The sequence below is a fragment of the Helobdella robusta genome (genome assembly GCF_000326865.2).
Source record: "Helobdella robusta unplaced genomic scaffold HELROscaffold_1, whole genome shotgun sequence".
NCBI classification, from domain to species: Eukaryota; Metazoa; Annelida; class Clitellata; order Rhynchobdellida; family Glossiphoniidae; genus Helobdella; species Helobdella robusta.
In genome coordinates, this window is record NW_008703570.1 from 2,599,600 (window position 1) to 2,618,314 (window position 18,715).

The 18,715-nt window shown below is 33.4% G+C and overlaps 4 protein-coding genes across 4 annotated transcripts; 2 read left to right on the top strand and 2 right to left on the bottom strand.

The window, feature by feature from the left end:
• Positions 1 to 5,144: 5,144 nt before the first annotated feature.
• Positions 5,145 to 8,840, bottom strand: HELRODRAFT_158594 (hypothetical protein; the record flags this gene model as incomplete). Its single annotated transcript, XM_009010616.1, has 4 exons — positions 5,145 to 5,195; positions 6,953 to 7,155; positions 7,234 to 7,337; positions 7,594 to 8,840. 4 exons carry the CDS (start codon positions 8,838 to 8,840, stop codon positions 5,145 to 5,147), a joined length of 1,605 nt encoding a protein of 534 aa, XP_009008864.1.
• Positions 8,841 to 13,592: 4,752 nt separating this feature from the next.
• HELRODRAFT_158595 (hypothetical protein) lies at positions 13,593 to 15,893 on the top strand (the record flags this gene model as incomplete). The annotated part of the gene is made up of 5 exons (XM_009010617.1): positions 13,593 to 13,719; positions 14,267 to 14,341; positions 15,129 to 15,236; positions 15,468 to 15,671; positions 15,751 to 15,893. The coding sequence occupies 5 exons, from the start codon at positions 13,593 to 13,595 to the stop codon at positions 15,891 to 15,893; spliced, it is 657 nt and encodes a 218-aa protein (XP_009008865.1).
• Positions 15,894 to 15,916: 23 nt separating this feature from the next.
• HELRODRAFT_158596 (hypothetical protein) lies at positions 15,917 to 16,694 on the bottom strand (the record flags this gene model as incomplete). Its single annotated transcript, XM_009010618.1, has 2 exons — positions 15,917 to 16,075; positions 16,275 to 16,694. The coding sequence occupies 2 exons, from the start codon at positions 16,692 to 16,694 to the stop codon at positions 15,917 to 15,919; spliced, it is 579 nt and encodes a 192-aa protein (XP_009008866.1).
• A 335-nt stretch (positions 16,695 to 17,029) lies between these two features.
• Positions 17,030 to 18,371, top strand: HELRODRAFT_158597 (hypothetical protein; the record flags this gene model as incomplete). Its single annotated transcript, XM_009010619.1, has 3 exons — positions 17,030 to 17,352; positions 18,019 to 18,145; positions 18,291 to 18,371. The coding sequence occupies 3 exons, from the start codon at positions 17,030 to 17,032 to the stop codon at positions 18,369 to 18,371; spliced, it is 531 nt and encodes a 176-aa protein (XP_009008867.1).
• Between the last annotated feature and the right edge of the window lie 344 nt (positions 18,372 to 18,715).

An 18,715-nucleotide genomic window follows, 5' to 3' on the forward strand; every position in this document is an offset into this window, starting at 1 on the left:
GTTGTGGCGTTGGTATCTACAGTGTTGGCACTGTTGTTGTTATTGTTGATGCTGTTATTGTTGTTGTTGGTGTTGTTGATGTTGTTGTTAGGGTCGTCACTATTGATGATGTTCCAATTGCAACTGATATTTGCGCTGTGGGTTGTAGCATTGGTATCTACAGTGTTGGCACTGTTGTTGTTGTTATTGTTGATGTTGTTGTTAATGTTGTTGTTGGTGTTGTTGATGTTGTTGTTAAGGTTGTCACTATTGGTATGATTGTTGTTTACATCATCAATATGGTTGGCGATAACATTGTTATAATTATTGCTGTTGTCGTAATTGTTGTTGTTATAACTATAATGATTGTTGTTTTTATTTAGTAGTCTATTTGAAGGTAGAATGTTGTTAGACTGTACTTGAATGTTCATGGATGGATTTTTGTTTTGTATGAAAATTGATTCAGCTATTTTCAGGTTTGTGATGTTATTATTACAATAAACTATTTGCGTGTTATTTAACATTTGTCGTGTTAAAGTGATGTTATGCTGTTGTTGATAATGTTGTTTGATTGCTCCATCTTGTAGATGCATGGTCAAACGTCTTGACAATATATGAAGCATTGTTGCGGTGCAAACATTCACCGACGGAGCATTTATATTCATATATTAGATAACTTTGTTGTAGTTGAGTAGTTGCAGGAAGGCAATTATTTTTCATGATTAGTTGAGATGTTTTTAAACTTTGGTAGTTAATATAAGTATAACAAATTTGGTTGAATGTTCTTGCCCATTTTGTATAAATTAATTTCTTTTGGGTTTGACCCAAAAGAAATTAATTAATACTGTTGTTGTTATTGTTGTTATTGCTAATTTCCGGCGTATCAGCACAGAAAGGCTATCTTCACGCCTATTTCTTTTCTTATCTGAGTTTATACTTGAATGTAGTTGTTTTCATTTATTTCTATATTTTATCAATTAAATTTATTTCTCTATATTAATTGGGTCTTCAAATATTTCTTGCATGTTGGTCGGGATATTATGGATTTTCCTACTTGATATTTTTGACAATCTATGATGACGTGCTGAATGGTTATTCTTGTACCGCATGTATTACAACGTGGAGGCGAAGATTTTGTGTATATCCATCAGTGAGTTAATGCTGTATGCCCAATTCTAATTTTATTTAACAACGTTTGATACTTTCTCTCCAGATGTGATACTATTGGATTTGGCTTGTTTACTTTGGGTGTTGATATTTTTAGAAAGTTATTGACTTGGTTCCAATTTCTTTGCCATAAAGATATAATGTATTGATGTATGATAGGTTTCATATCGGAGATTGGTATAGGTATGTTTGATACTGGGAGCGAGTGTGTTAGGTTAGCAGCCTGGTCCACCTTTTCATTGCCCACTATTCCAACATGACTAGGGCTCCAAACTAGTTTTATTACATTTTTATTAGTTATTATATTGTGTATTTTGGTTTTTATAATTGTTACTAGAGGGTTACTGTTTCTGTCAGAATTTATTGCCACTAGACTGGATAAGGAGTCCGTGATTATCAGAAAATGGTTTCCTTGGGCATTTTTAATATGGTCCAGTACCATGTTAATTGCTATCAACTCTGCTGTGAATATTGATGAGTATGGTGGAAGATGCTGGAGTATGGTTTGTTTGAGACTAGGAATAACTGCTGCTGCTGATGTTGATCCTTCTTTCCTTGTGATATTGTGATATATTTTGTATGTTTTTCTATTATTTCGTAAAAGGCAATTTTACTTAGGCTTGAGCTTTTTCTATATTTCATAATTGACATGTCTATTTCTGGGGTTTTTTTATTCCAAGGGGAATTTACCAAAAATGTTTCCTGCATGATTTTTATGTTATTTAGTTTTTTTATATGTTCCTCTACTCTTTCTGCAAGGATAGGTATGGCCTTTGATTTTTTTTTGTTTACTCTTAAAATTTTGGATGTGTTTTTGTGAGCTTGATTATTCTTTTGAGATTACAATTTCATATATAAATTTAATTTCAACTTTATATGTCTCAGATGTCTTGGAATTTCTAATGCAAGAACATGAAGGTTGTTTGATGGTGATGTGTGATATACACCCAGGCATCTTCTTAAAGCTTCGTTGATTATTGGGTCTATTGTCTTGATATATGAGTTCCTTGTGGCTCCATAAACCTGACAACCATAATCCAATATAGCTCTTACTGTGGTTCTATATATTGTTAAGAGTGTGTTTTGATCTCCTCCTCATTTGTAATGGGATAAGGTTTTAATCAAATTTAATGCTTTTATGCATTTACTTTTTATATAGACAATTTAAGGAATAAAGTTTAATCTTTCATCAAAAATTATACCTAGAAACTTGACTTCTGGTTTGCAGTTTATATATGTATTCTGGAAAATAATTCTTGGATATATTTTTTTCTTTTTTTTGGTATGAAGCATACTGGTCGTTTTAATTTTTGAGAAATTTATTCCATTTTCTTTCGACCACTTATCTATGTCTTTTAAAATCGTGTTTATCTCCTTTTCAATGTTTTGAATTTGTTTATCTTTTATGGTTATGGTCAAATCGTCCATATATAGACATGCTATCGCGTTCTCTGGGATGATCGCAGTAACTGTGTTGATGTTCAGGCAGAATAGATTTGGTGATAGAATACTTCCCTGTGGTATACCCATCTCTAGGTGGTTTACTTTGGATAACACATCGTTGACTCTTACCTGGATAGTACGATCTGAGATGAATCCTTGTATGAATTTGGGTAAGCGTCCTCTGAGGCCTGCTTTATGGAGGTTTTCCATTATCCCATATTGCCACGTAGTATCATACGCCTTTTCTACGTCGAAAAAAAATGTTATAGATTGCTCATTATTGGCAAGACCTCTTCTTATGAAAGTTTCCAATGAGACTATGTGGTCCAGAGTGAATCTTCCTTTTCTTCCTCCGCATTGTTTTTCTGATATTATGTTGTTTTTATCAAGGTACCAGACTAATCTTCTGTTAACTATTTTTTCAAAGATTTTACTAACGCAACTGGTTAGGGATATTGGACGATAACTATCTGGGTTTTCTTTTGGTTTGCCTGGCTTATTAAAGGGGAGGACAATGGCATGGTGCCATGAGTGTGGAATTGTTGAGTTAGTCCAGATTTTATTGAAGATGTTTAACAAGTTTTCAGTTGTTATGATTGGAATATTTTTTAATACCTCATAAATAATTTGGTCTTCGCCAGGAGAAGAGTTGGTGCTGTTTTCTATTTCGTCTTTAATTTCTTTTATTGTAAATAGTTGGTTATATTGTTCGATGTTATTAGATTCAAAATTTAAAGGTGTTTTTTCTTTTTCCATTTTATATTTTATGAAGGTTGTGTTATGGTTGGTCATTAAGGATTTATTCCGGAAATGAGTTGCTAGTGTGTTGGCTATTTCCTCATCTGTTTCCTGACTTTTTCTTTGGTATTGGAAATGGCTTATTCGACTTTCAGTACTTTTGTTTTTTATTCTCCTAATCATGTCCCATATTTTTGCAATTGGTGTGGTAGTTTTTATATTGTTTACGTATCTATTCCAGCAAATTTTTTTTCCTGCCTTATTATTCTACGTGCCTCAGCTTTTGCTTTTTTATATTCAATTAAGTTATTAATTGTCGGGTTTTTTGAAATTTTTTAAGATGTTCTAATTTGTTTTTGATGGTTTCTTTGCAGTCTTTGTTGAACCATGGGTTTAAAACCTTATTGTTATTATTTTTTATTACAGGTGTTGCTTGTTCTAATGATGTTTTTATTATTTGAATCCATTTTTCCATCGAAATATCGTCTAAGTCCCTCCACTGTGAAAAAATATGTGAACATGTTTTTCTAAATTTTATCCAATCGGTTTTTTTATAGTTTAAATTACTACTGTTTGTTATTTTTTCGTGTATGTTAATTATTTCAATTAATATTGGGTAGTGATCACTTCCGTGAAGATCCTGCTTAACCTTCCAAATGACATCCTCCTGTATGTTTGGAGAGGCCAAGGTCAGGTCTATCGTGGAAAAAGTACAAGATGCGGCATTAAAATATGTGGGGCCTGTAGGTTTTATTAGACATAGGTTCCCTCTTGTAATTAACTTCTCTATATTTTTACCTTGTCTATTATTTTGTTGACTGCCCCAAAGGTAGTTATGGCCATTGAAATCCCCTAGCAGGATCAGAGGTCGTGGAATATCTTTAATAGCTTCTAATATTGACTCAGCTTGAAATACTGAGTTTGGAGAAATGTACATATTACAAATGGTAAGTGTTTTATTTGTTGTAATTTTAACTGCTATTAAATTAAGATTTTCTTCAATTTTGATGAGTGACTGTGTTATTTTGTTATTTATGAAAATTGCTACTCCACCTGAAGGGTTGGATCGTGATGGAGTAGAAGTTTTTGAGTATCGTACATAATTTTTGATATTTATTTCTTTATTAGGATTTGTTTTAGTTTCTTGGAGATAGATAATGTGTGGTTTCTGCTCATCTAATAGAATTTGAAGTTCCAGAAAGTTGCTCTGGAGACCTCTTATGTTCCATTGCAGCAATTTAATATTTTCTTTTTTTTTATTGTTTTTATTGTCATTTGTACTTTTGGATTTATTCATCTTTATTAGATAGATGTTCATTATTTATTCTGGTCAAATTGTTACAAGCTTCCTCTGTTTCATCCAGAGTGATGAAAACTTTTTCTGTTTCTGTGTCCATGCTTTGGTGTGCCAATTGTGATGTGTTTTTGTTGTCTATTTTAGGTTTAGTGCTGTCTTGTTGGTTTTTTTTAAATTTTGTTTATCTTAATAAGTGGCTCTGCATAAATTAGATTGCATGTGACTTCCTTGTCTATCTTTTGGATGGTTTTTCAGACTATATTTGCAATTGTAGTTTGTTGTTGTTGTTTCATTTTATTAATTAGTTGTTTTGTTTCTGGGAAGGAAATTTTATTTTCAATTTTTGTTTTAATAATTTCTTTTTGTTTTTTATAGGTTTTGTCATATGTTGTATGATTTCCTTTACAATGATAACATTTGGTATTGTTCTTGCATGGATTTTCTTTTGTGTGTGTGTGTGTTCATTTCATTTTCAAAGTTTTATTCATAATCAACAACATATCAAATAAGTGAATAGAAGTTATGAAGTTGAATATGCGGAGACCGAATAAGACTGTTTGTCTTGTGGTGGCTACCGCAGGTAGATACATGAATAGTTAATGAAATAAAATAAGGAAAATAACTGAAGCAGAAAGATAATTGAAGATAAATAAGTAAATGTTCGTGTCATACATATATAGACATATAACTATGTAAATGTTCGCTCAGATAGAAAATAGAAGGGGTCCTAGTATGGATCCTTGTGGCACCCCGTGATGAATAAGAGCGTGCTTTGAATTGATGTTGTCCATGGAAACATATTGTGTCCGTGATAAAAGATAGCTTCTCATCCAGTTGTGAGCTGTGCCTCTTACTCCGTAATGATGTAGTTTGGATAGGAGTATTTTGTGATCGATGACATCGAAGGCTTTGGATAAGATAGAAAGATTTTTGTTATTCATTTCATTTAGTATATGCTGAGTGAAGTCAAGAATAGCAAGCTCAGTTGAGTGGTTGGGTCTGAATCCGTATTGGTTATTGCAGATAGTATTGTTGGAGCAGAAGAAATTAGAGAGTCTTTTAAAAAAAAGTTTTTCAAGAATTTTTGACAGCGGGGAAAGAATGGAGATGGGTCTGTAGTTGTTAATGTCATCTTTGTTTCCTTTCTTGAATACTGGTATGATTTTGGCTATTTTAAATGAGTCAGGAAAGATTCCAGTGCTTAGTGATAAGTTGAAGATATGATTAAGTGGTGATATGATAGAGAAAATTATGCTTTTGATAAGGAACATGTTGAGTCCATCGTCTGCATAGCTCTTTTTGTTTTTCAAGATATTAACAGTAGTTAATATTTCTTGTTCAATAACAGGATATAGACAAATGGAATGGGGTGTGGATGGGCTCATAAAATCTGTAGGACTACCATAGCTGGGAGGTTGGTTTGAGAGTAGTTGACTAGCAATGTTTGCAAAGTGGGTGTTAAGAAGGTCACAAATTTCTTGTTTATTTTCAATTGCTTGGTTGTTGATAGTTAGTTTGGTGATTGATGAGTTAGGAGGTTGCTTGTTTAGAATTTCTTTGATAGTGTTCCATTTTTGTCTAACATTGTTATGTGCGTCTTCAAGTTTGTTAGAGAAGTAGTCTCGTTCAGTTTTTCGTTTAATAAATGTGAACATGTTTCTGAAGCTTTTGTAGGTGGCAATGTTGCGGGTGGTTGGATATTTTAAGGCTTATGATGTATAGTTTGTTTTTCTTTTTTGCAAGACTTCGAATGTTGTCATTGATCCAGCATTTTTTCTTTTTGTTTTTGACAGGACGGAGGGGGGCAAAAGTGTCTAGAGAGTGAGTTAAGATAGTATTCAAAACAGAGCAGAAGTCGTTGACATTTTTTAGAGAAGTCAAAGAATTCCAGTTGTAGTTCGATAAGAAATTGTTGATGTTGTTTATAGATTCTTCAGTTAGGTTTCTGAAGTGCTTAATAGGGGCATGGTTTGAGATTTCTGATTTTGAAGCGATGGCGAATATAGGGAAATGGTCAGATATGTCAGACAGAATTATTCCAGATAAGTGAGAAGTTAGGTTGTTAGTAAAGATATTGTCGATGAGTGAGCAAGAAGAAGTTGAGATGCGAGTAGAGGAGGTTATAAGAGGTAAGAAGTTGTATGATGATAGTAGGTTAGAGAAGTCAGCAACGACGTTGTCACTGTTGAGTTTATTGAGGTCAAGGTTAAAGTTGCCAATTAAATAGCTCTTTATGTGTGACTTGAATGTGGGTAAAATAAGTTCGAGCTTTTGGATTAAGATATTAGGGTCAGTGTTGGGGAGTCTATATACTGCTAAAATATTTACGTGTGTGTTGTTTAATTTTAAATTGACACCAAGAAGGTCAATAATGGTGTCGTTCAGAAGAAAATTGTTTATCATAGAAAATTCAATGCCTGATCTGATGAAGATTCCGACTCCACCACCTATTCTGTCAGACCTATTTTTAAAAACCAAATTGTAATCATTCATACGAACTAGTTTAGCGGTTTCGTCATTCAGCCATGTCTCTGAAATAATAATAATGGGAAAAAAATAAGATAAAAATTTATTTAAAATTAAAATGTCAGAAATTTTATTTAAAAGACTTCTGCTGTTTATGTGAAGTAGAGGTAGAGGGTGATCATGATTGTTGATGTACTTGGCTTCTAGAATGTTGAGTAGATCTCTTGTGGTGTAGTAGGATAACTGTCTGGTGAATGAATCTAGGAGGTTCTTTGTGGGGTCAATGTGGGTGTTGTATGCGTTAAAGTGTTGATCATCTTCGTCGTTGTTTGATGGTTGAGGATGTTGTTGGATAGAATTGATTGTGGAATAAGTATTGTTAACAGCCATAGTCGTGATTTATTGATGTCGCAGAATTGACATCGGAGGGAGGACTCATCATCGATGAGGCTTGTTGTTGTTTATGTGGTTCGACCAGCTGAGAAGGACCCATCGTGACTGACTTGACTGGCTGAGTGGATTCTTCCGAAGAAGTTAAAATGGAAGCTACATCAACTGTGTTTTCTACATGCTGATGTGAGTTGACCAGCGATGGTGTATTAACATTTGGTAGGTCGACAGGATAATGATTTGGTAGTGAAGTTGTAGTGGGTTTTATCAAATGCTGTGGTCGAGCATGAAACAACCAGGGGTAAATTTCCACGCCGATAGGCCAATTTCCAGGATTGGTAAAAATCATCTCCTGATGTTTAAAAATAGTTATGCGGAATTTTGTTGATGGATCACTGGTTGAAGGTTGAGGACAAGTGGGAGAGAATTTAAAGACTGGTACGCTTTCTGCAGCGGTCAGTCCAATAGTTTCCAGATGTTCAAGGATCTCTTCTTTGACGCAGCTTTTCAATTTACCTACCCCAAAAACAATTTTTTTGGGAGGCAAAGGAGCTGCAGATAATTTGAAGGACCCAGGTTGTTTGGAACCTACAGTAATTAGAGTGTATTTTCTCTTTTTTTTTGAAGTAACAGTGCTCCAAGAGCCTTCGTGGCCACTGGAATTAGAGTTGTTTTTATTGATGTTATTGTTAGGAGTTGAAAGTGAAGAATGAGCATGAGCAGCTACAACGTTGAGATCCACCAGCGATTGGGTTCCCTGCTTCGAGGTTTCATCAGATGGTGGTGTGCTGATTACGGACGAAGCTGGATGAACGATCTTGGGAAATGATGTATCCGAGCTGTACGAGGCGTGTTTTTGTCCTGCTGCTACCGAGTAGCTTTTAACATTGTTTACGTTGGTGTTGTTGGTATTAAGTTCACTTTTATGAACTCGAGGGGCTGCGTTCAGCATGCTGCATAGATAGAGTTGCTGATTGTGCAGCATATTGCATATGTCGTTTTTGATTTCATTGAAGTTAAATTTAAGAATAGAGTCGTTATTAGGTACCCATAAGTTAGAGCTAACGTATGTAGGAAGCTCTGTTGATAATTTTTTTTCGCGGACTAGCCCTAAATAGCGAATGGTCTCGCGTAGTTTGTCTCTTTTGTCTTTCTTTTTAGGACCAAGTGGTGTATCGAAATTAACATCAATCTTTAGGAGATTGACGTCGTGTTTGATCTGTTTGAGGGCAGCCGAGATTTCTTCCGAGCTATAGAAGTCGGACGCATTGTTAATAAATATATCGTTGTTCAAAAACTCGTAATTATTAAATAAATAGCACAAAACTTCGTTAATCGTTAAATTCTGTTTACACGCCATGATGCCGGAAACACTAAAAATATAAGAAATGTTAAAATATAAGTGTTTGTCTTGATTATTTGCTCATTTTTTTTATTGTTATATTTTTAATTTCTGAAATTCCTAGTTGTTTTAATTCCTGTCTAATTTCTTCCTCAGAACAATTTTTCAGAATATTAGTTTTGATGACACCTTTGGAAAAATTTATGGATCTGTGTGGTGAGCATTTAATGTTTTCTGTATATAGTTTTTTCATAACCATAAGTTTTTCTCCATGTTTTGTGTTTTTAATTTGAATTATATTTTTTTTCCTATTTTTATGTTTTGAACTTCACCAATTGAAGAAAGAATATCTTTTTGGATACGAAAACATGAAATTTTGTTCAAATCTGAGTCTTCCAGAGGTTCAATTACATAGTAGCTGGGCAAGTATTTTTCTTTCTCCCTTTTCTTCTCTTGAAGTTCCTGATATTTTTTGGTAGGTGGTTGTTCTAAAGATGCCATTCTGGCTCTTTTACCCATTTGGGTATTTCCGGCCATCTAATGTCCCGTTTCCTCGCTATTCTTCGAATTTATGTTTGTATTTAACAGAAAATAAATACATAAATAAAAAAATCTAAAGAAAATTCTAAAGAAAAATCGAAATTTTCCTCAAATTTAATAAAATAGTCAAAAAATACGCGATAAGCAATAATCAGAATCTTCCAGCAACCTTCCAATAATCGAATCCTAATTAATACAAAATGAGCAAGAACATTCAACCAAATTTGTTATATATATATATATATATATATATATATATATACTTTGTTATATATTTTGGAACGAGGTTTTCTTTGATGCATATATTGTTAAATATTTTTGCCCATTTTGCATTAATTAATTTTTTAATAAGGATTTCGACAACACGAAGCTGTTTTAATTCATATTTATTATCATTATGTGTCATCCTAGGCTTACAACATTGTTTCGACATACAGTCATCAAAAATTGAATTATAATTTAAACATTAAAATAAAGAAATTTAATGAAAAGTACAAGAAATGAAATTATGACGTTGAAATTAGGAAATTAGAAATATGAAAATGTAAAATATGAAAAAATGTACCTTGTAATAATAAAATATTGCAATAAAACAATAAACGGTTTTAAACAAATGAAATTAAAACAAAATTATGAAGATAGGTAAATAAAATTGTGTAGTAACGTATAATAAGTCAATTCAGTTGGACGGGAAAAACAAGTGTTTCGTGGCGGGATGATATTAAAAGTGAAAGTCACTAAGACGATATAAAAAGGTGTATGTAGAAATTAAAATTTATTATTATAATTAATAAATAATTTAGATAAAGATAAAAAAAATAAAATTTGAAACAAAATAAAATGACGTTATTAAAATAAGTATTGTAGAAAGATAAGTAATAAAATATAAATATAAAAATATCATAAAATAAAAATAATTTAGCAGTTATTGAATAAGGTAGCAAGTGACGTGATGACCATGGATTTCGGACGAGACGTTAATAACTGTGTATTAACTGGTCGAAAATTGTCAGACGTAGAACGATATTCGTATCGTTTGGGTACTGAAACGTCTGCTGGCTTGTTTTCGACTGCAATCGTTGGTGTCAGTTCACGATATTGGGAAAATAATTGAAGGGTATGATCGAAACTATTATATTGTTATAACCGTGCTACCGAACGCATTAGTGATTAGATTCTAGCGTATTCTAGAATGTTCTAGTGACTGGAGCATTCTAGAGTATGCTAGAATCGGACCATCTAGAAGAATCTAGAAACGACGCTTGCGAAGAGTATATAAGCGCACGTCGCAAGAAGATTAGCGATTAGTGAAATCCGTGATTAGTGAAATTCGTGATTTTCTAAATTCGTGACTCTGTGATTTTGTTAATAGCGATTCGGTGAATTATTTAAAGCGATATTTGATTTGTTTTGTCGACGTTGTCATAGCGATAGATTTTGAACAATTTAAAAGTTAATTGTTGTGTTAATTTGAATTTGCTAGAAATAAACGATTAGCTGATTTCTTCTGTAAATAAAGTTTAATAACTAATAACTGTTTGGAGTATTTTATTCAATCGAAGATTTGAACCCGTCGTAAATCGGTTACGACAGAACACCAACTTCACGCATCTTAAAATTGCAGAAGCAGTCCTAATTGACATCAATAAACCAAAAATAAATATACAACAAAAAAATGACAACCTCACTCCCAACCCGGCGCCTGATCAACAATGAAAACAAAGAAGTAATAAAAGCTAGCATTGTAAATAGTGACAAAAAAGAATATGATGCTATCGATGAAGAAAAGGAAACCAACGAAGATGGACCAGCAAATAAAGAAATCTGACACCTAATTTCCATCTAAGTTCACTTTGACAAAGTGAATATTTCCCTATATAAACTAAATCGCACTGATGATGATTCATTCGGAATCGAAATATGGCCTTATTGGCAGCATGAATTCGGAAAATAAGTATATCAAGATCTGATAGACGCAGAAATTGTTACAGCATGCCGAGCAGTAGTATAAAATTAAACAAATAATTAAATAAATATGTGAATGTGATTGATTTTGAACCAGAGGTTGTTTTCAATAAACTGAAATTGTTGAATGTATGTAAATCGTCTAGACCTGATAACATTAGTGCAAAGATATTGTTTGAATGTAAAGAATCTATTTATGATTACTTAAGTTCATTATTTAATAGGTCTTTTGAATGGGGAGTCATACCTAATGTATGGAAAGAAAGTATTGTTACAGCCATTTATAAAAAAGAAGATAAAAAGAAAACTAAAAATTATAGACCTGTTGCACTGACACGCATAACATGTAAATTGATGGAGTCTATAATAAAGGATGCTTTGATGTCACATTTGATTGAAAATGGTTTGCTGAATACAAAACAGTTTGGGTTTGTGGAGGGAAAATCAGCTGTTCTGCAGTTGTTAAAATTGATGGAGGAATGGTCTAGGGCTGTTGATAAAGGTTATAGAATTAATGCAGTACTGATTTTGAAAAGGCATTTGATAGTGTCACATAGTAAATTAATGGTTAAGTTGAACAAATGTGGGTTGAATGACAAATTGGTTGCTTGGGTTTATAATTATTTGAATGGAAGAACATTTCGTGTGAGAGTGAATGATGGTATGTCAAGATATTGTGAGGTAAAGAGTGGAGTTCCTCAGGGTAGTGTGCTTGGGCCAATTTTGTTTTTAATGTGTGTTAACGATTTATTTGAATTGTTTCAGGATGTAATGGTGTTGCGATGTATATGTATGTAGATGATGCAAAGTTGTTTAAAATTATTAACTCAGATAGGGATAGTGTGGTATTGCAGAGGGGGTTGAATGATTTGAGTGAGTGGTGTGTGCAGAATGATGTTAAATTGAATAAAGAAAAATGTGTTGTGATGAAGTTTGGTTGTTCTGTATTAGATAATAATTATGATTATAAAATAAGCTCGCACCCATTACTTTTTGTTGATAAAATTAAAGACTTGGGTGTTATTTTTGATACATCTTTGAAATTTATTGAGCATATACATTGCAATGTTAAGAAGGCATTTTCATTGTTGGGTTTAATAAACAGAAATTTTAAAGATATTGATAAAAATGTTTTTATATTATTATATAAATCTTTAGTAATTAGTTAGATCTCAGTTGGAGTATGCAGCAAGTGTGTGGTCACCATGGACAATACGTGAAACAGAAGCGATCGAAAAGGTTCAGAAAAGGGCGACAAAGATGATCAGGGACTGTGAGGAAATGAAATATGAGGACCGATTAAAATTTTTACAACTGCCAACACTAAAATACAGACGAATAAGAGGTGATTTGATAACGATGTTTAACATGTTGAATGAAAAGGACCAACGAAGCTTGCCGGAAATATTGAGAGCCACCAGACGAAGAAGAGGACACGAGATGAGGCTAACAGCACTGACATTCCGTACGAACTTAAGAAAAAATTATTTTGTTAATAGAACTATTAATTTTTGGAATAATTTGAATGATGATGTTGTTAATTGCAGTGATTTGAATGAGTTTAAAAAAAAGTTGGATGATTTTCTTACGAATGCTAAATTTAAATACGATTGGAGAGCGGAGTTGAAGTATGACTACTCGTGAATGCTGTTTATAGATTTTGGATGATGGTATAAATGTTTGTTTTGACATGATTGTCTTTAAGAGAGGACGATATATAAGAATGGTTGAAATTGGAATTTTTATGAAGAAATGTTTGCGTATATATATAAATAAAGTTGAATTAATAATCGAAGTTATTCTCTTATATTTATGTTTATTTATTTGTTTGTTTTTGTTTGATCTCTATGTATGAACAGAACATATTAACATATATTCATGTACATTGTTTATGTGTTAAAATTTTATACTGAGTTATATTTATTAATTATATTTTATAACAACCCAACAGTTGTTAGTCTTTTCTCCATATTTTGTAAAACATAATGATTAATATCCAAAAATCCCCTCCATGAATCCGTATTGCGAATCTTAAAAAAAGATAACGACGAAGGTGTGTCGACACAATTTTTTCCAAAACCTTGGATTTAGAAGAAAGCAACGATATTGGTCCATAGTGAGAAGGAGAATTACACTCACCACTTTTATAAATAGGGACAACCTTAGCTATTTTAAAACTCCGTGGAAAAACTCCAAGCTTACAAGACACGTTGAAAATATGATTTAACGGTTTCAATACATTATGTATAGTATTCTTCACCATAAATGAAGAGAAACCACATTACCGAGATACATTTGGCCACACGACTGAGAGTTTTTCAAACTGAAAACTTGTTTGACAATTTCAGTAACACTTATGTCGTCAAAATAGATGGAATTACTGATCGAACGAGTTAGTATTATTGTACTCAATGAAATTATCATCATCAACGACGCAAGAAGCAAAATATTTATTAAACGCTTCACATATCGCAAATGGCTCATTTATTGTCATGCCATCGTGGAGTAATTCAGTTACGATGTGCTTGTCCGTGCGAGCGATTCAATTATTGATTGTTTTCCAAATATTTTTTGTATTTTGTTTAATTTTTTTCAAAAATATCAATATAATATTTTTTTCCGAAAATTTTATTAATGCATGTAATTTGTTTCTATAATTTTTATAGATTGAATAATTGTATTTATTAGGATTTTTAAAGTAACGTGAGTACAGTTTAGATTTAAAATTTTAAATGACTTTAAAATCACTTTAATCAACAAAGGACTCATTATTCTATAAGGTCTTAATGCACGTTTTGGACAGGTTTTTAAAATTGCTTCATTCAAAATATTCAAAAAGTTTTCTGTGTAGTCATTTAAACCAAGGGAGTTGAATATTTTCCAATCAACATTAGCTAAATAATTATTTAGGTTCAAAAGATTTCTTTGTTTTAAACTAGGTACATATTGTACTTTTGAAGAAACATTTGCATGCTTATTGGAGGAAGAACAAATATTGGGGGATGATCCAACAAGTCTGCATAAATGATACCCGATTCATGGCTTTCAAAAGTATTGGAAAAATGGAAAAAATGTTATCAATGAGCGTGGAAGTTGAATTAGTAAAACAGATTGGTGACTTTATGATTGGAACAAATGAGTTCGCTATGTAAAATTGGTTCTCGCAAAAACAGAATTTACTTAGTAGGGGATCTTTTAAATGACGATTGCAATAAATTCAAACATGACTTTCAGTCAGTAATGTTTTTTATTTGTTGATTTACTTTATGGTCGTTTTTTCAGCAATTTTAAAATTTTAATTTTAATTTATTTTGTTTAATTCTAATATATATCTATGTAAATAATTTTAGTTAATTTTATCAATATGTTAAATATATAGTATATAATAATTAATAATAGTATTTTCAAAAATGTTTCGCGCTTAAAATTAAGTTATACGGTATGACGTCATTTTTTTATAAACGGTAATTTTCGTTATTATTTAAAATATTTTGCACTGACGATGATATATTTTATATCGAAAAAGCTTTCTGCAATTATTTATTTTAATAAACATGAACAATAATAATTTTAGTTTTTTACTTAATAAATTAAATATCTATAATAAAATTTTAATTAGAAAACTTGAAAAATTAATGTATAAATATAATAATTGTATCAACGCGGTTGATTTTTTTAAAAACTATATATACATATATATATATATATATATAGTGCAAAAATGGGGTATGGGTTCCAGTGGCTGCATTGCATTGGTCAGTTGTGCAGCTATATATCACGGGAAATGCCCACCTGACACAGGCTCTGCTCTTAAAGTCCAGCTGCTGGCGTCCTTTTCGCTTCTTATTGGTAATGCTAACAGCAAAAAGGGCGAAAGCGAGTTCCTGGTGCTTAAACCAGATGACCCGGGTTGACAGCACCCGGTTATCAAACGTCTTAAGAAAAGGTTAACTGATTTCAAAACCCGGAGAAGGTACACTCCGATAACAAAACCCGGGTGGATGGAGTTTGAAGCTAAAGATAGCACATTGTCTAGGAGAAGGAAAACTCTTATTGCAAACCCACGCTGAGACCACGCGTCAGGCGGCATTCATCAATTAGAATCAACCGGTAGGTCTCTGCAGTTATAATCTTCTCTAGCCGTCTTGGAGACTGTCCATGCCACTGGGTTCAGATGGCTGCAACAAAGTTTTATGGGCCGAGAGCTTTCGCGACTTCCTTACGTTAAAATTTTCCTGCGTCTGTTTTGCGCACTATTACCGGTGGCAGGAGACCTTTTAAAGACCTGCGGCGAAGGTTACACAGGTGACGAAGATAGATTCAAGACGGAATTGGAAGCCTCTAGTCTGTGTGCTGCACGCAGGCGATTCTGGAGTGATGGTGGCTGAGACTTGAAAAAGAAAATAACAAATTTCTTCGGCAGCTTCCGGGGTGACTGAACAACTCTATTTAAGACTAACACTACTCATTTCGAACGAGGAAAGGCCTAAAAAAGGTGGCCTAAAAATTGCTTGTTCCCAACCTTTTTTCAAATGGGTAACCGCGCTTATTGGTTATCTTCCTTAGCGGTAAAAAAAAAATTTAATCGTTTACCTATTTGATTTGCGACCTTGAACGTTGGAATGCTTTTGGACCAAACTATTACGGAACGATCTGCGCGGCGCACTGCTTTTATTGTCCTCGAGCTGGGCAGATATTAAATTGACATTGCTGCACTGTCTAAAACCCGTCTGTCGGACAAAAGATCTCTGGTTGAAGTGGGTACAGGATACACATTTTTATAGGGGTTCATCAGGCAAAGATCCGCGGATCCATGGTGTTGGTTTTGCTGTCCATACAAACTTACTCAAAAACATTACTGAAGTTCCAGTCGGGGTTAACAAAAGACTTACGTTCATGCGCATTCCGCTTGCAAAAAATTGTCACATGACTATCCTAAGTGCTTACGCCCCAACTCATGACGCAGAAAAATTGGCAAAAGATATGTTTTAAGAATGCCTTCGTACCACTCTTCAGAGAATACATAAAGATGACAAAATTGTAGTTCTTGGCGATTTCAACGCAAGGGTTGGTCAGGGAAGCGCAAGCAGTAAGGGAATCAGACTCATCTATCTTTGTGCGGAATTTGGATAAGTCATTATTAACACCCTTTTCCAGCAGCGTAATTAAAGAAAGGCTACCTGGATGCACCGACGGTCTAAGCACTGGCATCTCTTGGACTATATTACAACCAGACAACGCGATTTCGCCGACGTCAATCAGACACGAGTTATAAGAGGCGCAGAGTGTTGGACTGATTGTATCAAAATTTGCAATTAAACTTACCCCACCAACTTGTAGACAGGGTTCAGGTAAAAAGGTGAACATTAGGGCTTGCCAAAATCTGACAGTGCAGGAAAAAACTTTAGGAAAAATTCTTTAAACATACACAACAAACTGAGCTGTCCAGTGTATCTCAGCAACCTACTGGTGAAACTTCAGTGACCAATAAATTATCATTAATCAGCTCCTGCATACTGTCACCAGCTACAAAGTTTCTTGGGTTTTTTGCAAAAAAGCATCAAGACTGGTTTGATGAGAATTGACCTGGCATTCTTGATCATATGCAAACAAAGAATAAAGCCCATAAAAATAGGTTTAGCAATCCAGACACACCAAGTCTTAATCTTGCATGGAATGAATCACGTACAAAGGTTCGGCAAATGCTGCGCTGCATGGAAAACGATTGGTGGACAAAGAAAGCTAGGAAACTACAAAGATTAGCGGATACAAAAAATATGCAAAAATTTTACAACTCTCTCAAGTCTGTCTATGAACCGGCCCAGCACTCAGTTCATCCAATTAAGTCAAAAGATGGTCTTGCAGTGATCAGAGGCTTTGAGGGAATCGTTTCACGTTGGGCCGAGCACTTCGGTGATTTGTTGAACTGCGTCAACCCGGTGAACCTTATATTTATAAAAAAATTCCTTCCAAAACTCCCGGCTGTTGCTGAGCTTGATAACCCTCCAGTATTCGATGAGGTTATGTCAGCCACCAAGAAAATGAAAATTAACAAAACGACAGAACCAGACGGCATTCCAGCATAGACAATCGTGTGGTAACAGTCGTGGCATATCCTTGCTCTCTACTGCGGGCAAGATCAATCAATCAATCAATCAATCAATCAATCAATCAATCAATCAATCAATCAATCAATCAATCAATCAATCAATCAATCAATCAATCAATCAATCAATCAATCAATCAATCAATCAATCAATCAATCAATCAATCAATCAATCAATCAATCAATCAATCAATCAATCAATCAATCAATCAATCAATCAATCAATCAATCAATCAATCAATCAATCAATCAATCAATCAATCAATCAATCAATCAATCAATCAATCAATCAATCAATCAATCAATCAATCAATCAACCAACCAACCAACCAACCAATCAACCAATCAATCAATCAATCAATCAATCAATCAATCAATCAATCAATCAATCAATCAATCCATCGTTCGTTCGTTCGATCGTTCGTTCAATCAATCAATCAATCAATCAATCAATCAATCAATCAATCAAATCAATCGATCGATCAATCAATCAATCATTCAATCAATCAATCAATCAATCAATTAGCTTATAACGCGCTATTTCCGCGATGTTCAACAGCGCTCCTCAATGAATTTTGAAAACAGATGGGTCTTGAGATCCGCTCTGAACTTTGCAAGTGATGGAGAAGTAGTCAGAGAAGTAGGTAGAGAGTTCCAGAGAAAAGGACCAGAAAAAGCAAAAGCAGATTTGGCAAAAGAGTGTTTAACACGAGTTAAGAAAAAGCGAGAAGAAGAAGACGATCGTAAACCGGGGCGTTTAGGTTCAATTAATATATCTGATAAATACTTAGGAAATAATTTAGATTGAGACTTATACATGAACGTGCAAATTTTTAAAATTATTCTATATTTTATAGGTAGCCAGTGCAAGAGAACAGGATATGGAGATATATGAGAAAAGAAAGGGGCACGAGCAACTAGACGAGCAGCAGAGTTAAAAGCTTTACTTAAAGGATAGAGTAGAGTCAGGAACACCCATAGTAGAGCGAGTTACAATAATCAATCCTAGATAAGACTAACGAAGTAACAAGAAGGAGAAGAGTAGGATCATCAAAAAAAGGCAAAAGTTTTTTTATTCTACGTAGATGAAAGTAAGAGCTTCTGGCAACACTATTAATCTGAGAAGAGAGAGACATAGTAGAATCAAAGATAAAACCTAGACTACGAAACTTATGAGAGACATCAAGAGTTTTAGAATCAGGTAAGATAATAGGAGGAATAGTAATAGAGTGTTTAGATTTATTAAAACAAATTAATTCAAACTTAGAAGGATTAAGTTTAA